At 40.0% G+C, this 6,609-nt stretch overlaps 1 protein-coding gene across 1 annotated transcript; it reads left to right on the top strand.

The window, feature by feature from the left end:
• Positions 1–812: 812 nt before the first annotated feature.
• On the top strand, positions 813–6,180 carry FOXO1 (forkhead box O1; the record flags this gene model as incomplete). Its single annotated transcript, XM_008946766.1, is given in 3 exon segments — positions 813–1,955; positions 1,957–2,173; positions 2,567–6,180. Coding segments are annotated over 2 exon segments (1,347 nt in total), but the record flags the coding sequence as incomplete, so codon positions are not given.
• Between the last annotated feature and the right edge of the window lie 429 nt (positions 6,181–6,609).

A 6,609-nucleotide genomic window follows, 5' to 3' on the forward strand; every position in this document is an offset into this window, starting at 1 on the left:
TGTGGCCTTTTGTTAGCATTTATGTCAAAATATAGGACAGCTTTTCTCTTGATATAATGTTTTTTACGTGTGCTCAGCAGAAAATTACATGGGGGAAAAAATTTTATCTACAGCTTGGTAATGCAAAGGATAGTCTCTTATCAACAGGTCGACCTGTGGGCTTGAATTTTGGATTTTTGTGGGTTTTTAAATTATTTTTTTAAATTTAAGAACAAAACGTGAAACATTACTCATAGCTAAGGAGACAGTGAAAAGCTTCAGTACCTCTGGTCAGTCTTGGCACAAGATATCTTGTGCCCTCAGGTATTAGAAGAGTCAATTTTACATATTGAAATATTGATTTTGAAAGAGAAAGGTGGTTTTAAGGCTGGGGTTTTAAATGCAATTTTGTATATGCTGTTTGGGCTCCTTTCTCCCTTATGATTTCTTAGGCAATTTGTGATGCTTATTTGTAAAAATTAGAACTTAATCCTCAGCTGGTTTCTAGATGTGCTTTCTCACATAACACAAGTGATATAAACATCCCTATTGCTCAGTCATACTCGCAGGCTGACATATTTGCAGGGTTTAGGGATGTGCAGGATGAGAGCCCATCATAAGGACTGTAGAACAGTACCTAGCATCCCTGAGCTTTGCATGCAATAACAAAACCCCACAAATCCCTAAATGCAATCAGGTTTCCACTCACTGGAGTGGTGAGCCTGGTGTGTTTTCCCATTTCACCATTACCCTTTTGTTTGTAAAGACAAATAGTAATATGCTGTAGAAGATGCATGTTTTCTCCTTTTCTTACACCTTATTTTGCTTTTCAGAATTCAATCCGTCACAACCTGTCTCTGCACAGCAAATTTATCAGAGTGCAGAATGAGGGAACAGGGAAGAGTTCCTGGTGGATGCTCAATCCTGAAGGAGGAAAGAGTGGCAAATCTCCTAGGAGGCGAGCGGCGTCCATGGATAACAACAGCAAGTTTGCCAAAAGCAGAGGCAGAGCTGCCAAGAAAAAAGCATCTCTTCAGTCAGGTCAAGAGGGGAACGGGGACAGCCCCGGGTCCCAGTTCTCCAAGTGGCCTGCGAGCCCCAGCTCTCACAGTAATGATGACTTTGATAACTGGAGTACTTTTCGGCCTAGAACCAGCTCTAATGCTAGTACCATCAGTGGAAGACTTTCTCCCATTTTGCCAGAGCAGGATGATCTCGGAGACGGGGATGTGCACTCCATGGTATACCCATCGTCGGCCACCAAGATGACTTCTACTCTACCCAGCCTTTCAGAGATGAGTAATTCTGAGAACATGGAAAATCTTTTGGATAACCTTAACCTCTTGTCACCTAATACGTCAATGACCGTGTCAACCCAGTCTTCATCTGCTACCCTGATGCAGCAAACACCAGGTTACTCATTCGCATCCTCGACCACGAGCATAGGTTCACCCAACCCAGACTACAGGAAGTTTACGTATGCTCAAGCAAGCATGAACTCCTTGCCCCAGATTCCTATGCAGACTCTTCAAGACAGTAAACCAAGCTATGGATCCATGAGCCAATATAATTGTCCTGCAGGACTTCTGAAGGAGTTACTGACTTCCGATTCTCCGCCCCACAACGATATCTTGGCCTCGGTGGACAGTGGTGTTTCCCAGGCCGGGGGCAGGGCGCTGGGCCAGAGCGTGCTGATGGTCGCCAACTCGGTGATGCCGACGTACGGCAGCCAACCGCCCCACAGCAAAATGATGAACCCCAACGCCCGCCCTCACCAAGGACATAACCAGCCCACGCCCGCGGTCAACGGCCGTGCCTTGCCCCACAGCGTGAACACCATGTCCCACACGTCGGGCCTGAGCCGCCTGGCGACGGTGAAGACTTCGTTACAAGTGCCTATGGGTCACCCCATGCAGATGGGCGCCATGAACCCCTACGCCCCCGCCAGCAGCTGCAACGGCTACGGCAGGGGGGGGGAGAATCGTTTCCCTCCACCAGGAGAAGCTGCCCAGTGACTTAGATGACATGTTAATCGAACGGTTGGACTGTGACATGGAGTCGATTATCCGTAATGACCTCATGGATGGAGAAACGTTAGATTTTAACTTTGACAGTGTATTGCCTAACCAAAGTTTTCAGCATAGCGTAAAGACAACCACACACAGTTGGGTGTCAGGCTAGGATATAGGTGGAGGTAAGCTGTGTTTTTTATAATAAATCTGGAAAACAGCTACAGAAAGGTGTCAAAGTGCTTAAAATCTGGGTGCTTGTCTGTGTTGGCATGTGAAGTTCCTCTGCTACAGTCAGTGACTTCCCAGTTTTGTTAGTCTGAAAATCAGGTTTGCGTTAGTATTGCCCTGTACCAACTTCAGTTACTTCGTGTGGAGCGCTAATGATTTGCCATTAATGTTTTAAACAAAACACTTGCTGGTAACTAGCAATTAATGACTATTTTATTCCCCCCTCTAAGGTATCTTAAAGCTAGTTTGAGCATATTTTAATAGATTTAATCTTTTGATGTGAATGTTAATTTGTTCTTTTTGTTGTTGTTTGTTTTTTTTTCTTTTTTTATTTTCTTTCTTCCTAGGCTTACACTTAAATTCTCCAGACTTGTCTGACAGCAGGAACTGAGAAAAGCAGTACAAAGATGTCCTTCATCTTCCTTTTTAATTTTCTTGACAAAGCTGTGCACATGCACCACCAGCTTTTTTTTGTTTTTGTTTTTTTTTGGGTCTTTTTTTCTTCCTTTCGTCAGAATTGGCAGCAGACAGAGTATTTTCCTGTACAGGATGTTTGCCCAAGGTTTGCAGGTTATGTGCTGCTGTAGATAAGAACTGTGCCATTGGAAATTTCATTACTCTGAAGTGCCAAATTCACTACACCATATAATCACAGCAAAGACTCTTACTGACATCACGTTGTGCTTTCGGTTTTGTACAGTATGACCTGTAGACGAATTGTTTTTTAAGACTATCTGTTTTGGTCCAAGAAAGTTTATAAACTTTTGTAAGAATACTGTGATGATCTCATGCCCTAAGTAAGTTTAACCTTCGTTGATGTTACCTGTGTTTTGATGAATTGAGATAACTGTGGACTTTCCTCGCAGCAGTACGAACTGCATTCTTTTACTCAAAACTGCAACACATTTCATATGGGAACAGAATAGCCTGTTAAATATGATCCTACTAAACTCACTGACTATTCAAAGCAAACAGTAGGTTAAATGCCATTTGATAAGTTACCTGTATTCATGTAAATTTATGCAAGAATATATCTGGATTTCATTGTCAGACTAATGACTTTATTGTTGGACTTAAGATAATTTTTTGGAATACTTTCCAAGCTATTTTTCTTATCATTAAAGTCTACTTTTGTTACATAGGCAACTTAAAAAAAAAAATAAAAATCTGAGATCTGGCAGCATTCATAACCTCTTCATTTTGTACAGTATTTTAACTGGATTAAGTACAGTTTTTTTTATAAATTACCCTAGCACTTGGGAGTGCTAATAAAGGAAAAGCTTAATAAGGATCTTGTATACAAAACATTTCTGTCCCTTTTTTTTTTGTTGTGTGATGTATAAATATAGACAATTTTATGTTTAGGAAATATTTAATCAGTTTTATATATGCATTTTTAGTAATGTCATCTGCTTCTACTATCATTTTAACTCTGACTACCACAAAGTGTTAAGTATTCATTGTTAGATGCTTGTACAATGCTTCACATTTATATTTATTTCATGGAGGTCTCATAATGTTTGTGCACTCAAGAGCAGGGCCTTTGGAGAAAAATCATAATTTTAGTAAAATTAAGGACAAAATTGTCATTTGTCTTAATTAGCACGAGTTTTAGGGTTTGTCAGTGTTTCTGTTGCAATGCAGTACGTTTGAAGAGGCAAAAGTGTTAACTTTTGAGTGGAAGGCTAGAATTTGTGTAGCACCCTATTGCAGGACAAAGTATTTTGGTTTTTTTTTCAAATAAGAAAGGTAAAGTAAGTGGCAAAGTTATACAAACACATGAGCTTTAGGGTAGAGGAGAGCATTAATGACAGAGGCCTCGTTCCTGTGGAAGAACTTGCTCTTGTTGGAGTAGGCACACTGACAGCTCCCTGAGAGATTTCAGGATTGGGTCCTGGATAAATGGTTTGTGATTTGTTGTGATCACAGGGTGCAGTTTTCAGGGGTGTGTGGATAACAGGCCCCACCTGTCTTCTCACTGCTTGCTACACATCCTCTGTGTTACCGAAAGCCTTGGAGCTTTTTTATGGACTGACAGGATGAACAGCTTTAGTGGCAGGGCTGGCTGTTGTGAAGAAGGGGAGAAATAAATATCTTTCCACTGATTTTTCTTTTGTCTTTGTAACCCACAACTGGAAAATCTTCTGATTGAAACACATCTTCCCTGTAGTGATGGTGTATGCTGGCGAAAGAAACGGGATGTGCCAAGAAAATCCAGTTCAGTAACAAGCCATACATTTAATGATCCTGTAATGACTTTCCTAAGGCTCTGCAATGTATTTATTGATGTGCCAACGTTTAGCTCCCTGTTGGGCTTAAATCACTACTAATTACAGCTGGTCCTACTTTTTTAGAGATCCTATTACAGTTGTCAGCAGTTCCAGAGACTGATGTTAAGCTGCCCTGCGATACAGGATCTCCCCCCAGCATGAAATCAGTCTTTGAACTTCCGTTGAGCAAAATGAAATGTTCTGAGTGCTGAAGCCTCAGTGAAGCCACCTGCTCTTACAGACAAATATCTCTAGTAGCATCTTCACCGTCAGATTCACAGCCTCTGAAACGTGGTGGTAAATCCTGGCAGGAAGAGCAAGCAGAGGGCTCACGTGGCTTTCTGAGGATCCTCCTTTCTGCTGCCTGTGCAGAAATGTTTGCTTCCAGATGGGCACTGTTGTGCACAGGCCCAAGTAGTGGTAAAGTTCACCTCTGCGTGCAGAGGAAGCAGAACTTGATGCAATACTCCACAGGGTTGCAGCTGAACATGCTACACTTAACAATATACCTCCTGTTTATTATTTACTGCTACTGTATAACTTCCTGTATACAGAGATTTCCTTCATTCCCTTTTATAACTATGAATAACATAAATGTAGCCGTTCCTTAATTACAGCAGCCTGTTGGAAGCCCCTCTTTAATTATTGTGAGAAAGCAGTTGTAGATAATCAGAGGTTTGGGCTGTATGTGGTTTCCTCCTTTTTTTTTTTGTGGTGCCATTCTAACATTTTACAATTGTAATTCTGGAATACTGTGAAGTCTGGTGAAAGGACGTGTTGTCTGCCTTGAAAACAAACATTATGTGACCTCTAGTAATAAATCCTTTTCAAGTAAAAGTACCAAGTTTCTGGAGTAACTTAGTTTGTCAGAATTGTTGTAAATGATTGGTTTGTGACTTGTGCAGATGATCTTACCTATGCAGCCTTGTTTTTTGACTTTTCTCTGGTTTGTACTGTTATTAAAAGTTTATTGTATTATAGAGCTGTTCAGATATTTTAAATATAAAGATGTATTGTTTCCATAATATAGCTATATGATATATGTTTAGGTAATAGATGCATTAATTGGAAAGCTCTGCTTTGATAAACTGACAGTTTGCCTACACGTATAAGCAAAAGTCACATTGCTTATTATTGGCTTGAAGTCAACAGAGCATCCCTAAGAAGAGAAGTTAAAATTGGACCAATTATAAAACAGTATAAAATTTGCACTTGTTAAACCACTGGATGTATGTTAGTACTTTTTTTATTTTTTTACTGATTTGAAATTCCTATTTTCATGATGAAATTGCTAGGATCCTTAATTTATGACTGATTTTAAGTAAGGTGTTCTCATTTATTATTATTATTCTTATTATTATTTTGGTAATCATAATGTAAAATACAGCATGGTTTATGTGAGCAAAAAGCAAATTACTTGGCATTAAAACTGGCCTTCTTTTGGAGGGCGTTCCACAAACCAGCAATATCGTGAAGAGATTGGCATGTACATACTGCTAGTTCTGCTTGGGAGTGGTGTGACAGCTCTTCAACGCCTCACTGCTCTGAATTAGTCACATTGCAGAATTAAAATTCAGACGTGGATATTTTCAGAAAAAAGAAAAAAAAGTGCCTGATGTACTTCTACAGACACACGAGAACAATCCCTGACAGTTTGTTGTATAAAGCCATAAATGTACATAAATTATGTTTAAAAGGTTTTGTGTCCTTTCTTGTACACAGAGGATGAGATTTGTACCAGGATTCTACTTGTGATTAGTAATCCTTCTGCTCAGACCTTGGCGTAATCACTTTCCTTACCACGTAATCTTTTTAATGACGATGATCCCATTTGGACAATCCTGATGGCATTAGCAATTTTATACAGAAAAATACCTCATGGGACCAGGTCTTTGCCTGGCAAGATGATGCCATATTAACGAGCAAACACTAACTGCAGAACAGTTAACAAATTTTCCATTACTTGGTATTAAAGGAATTTCTTTCTCTTGGCATTGCTTCTGGAATTGGAACCGTAGCAGGTACAGGAACCTAGCAGGGCTGTGTTACCAGTGTTTTACCACAACCTAGTGTGCTGAAAGGAACTTGTTTACAAGTCTTTGAGACTAAACGCAAGAAGA

The sequence above is a fragment of the Merops nubicus genome, unplaced genomic scaffold (genome assembly GCF_000691845.1).
Source record: "Merops nubicus isolate BGI_N331 unplaced genomic scaffold, ASM69184v1 scaffold929, whole genome shotgun sequence".
NCBI classification, from domain to species: domain Eukaryota; kingdom Metazoa; phylum Chordata; class Aves; order Coraciiformes; family Meropidae; genus Merops; species Merops nubicus.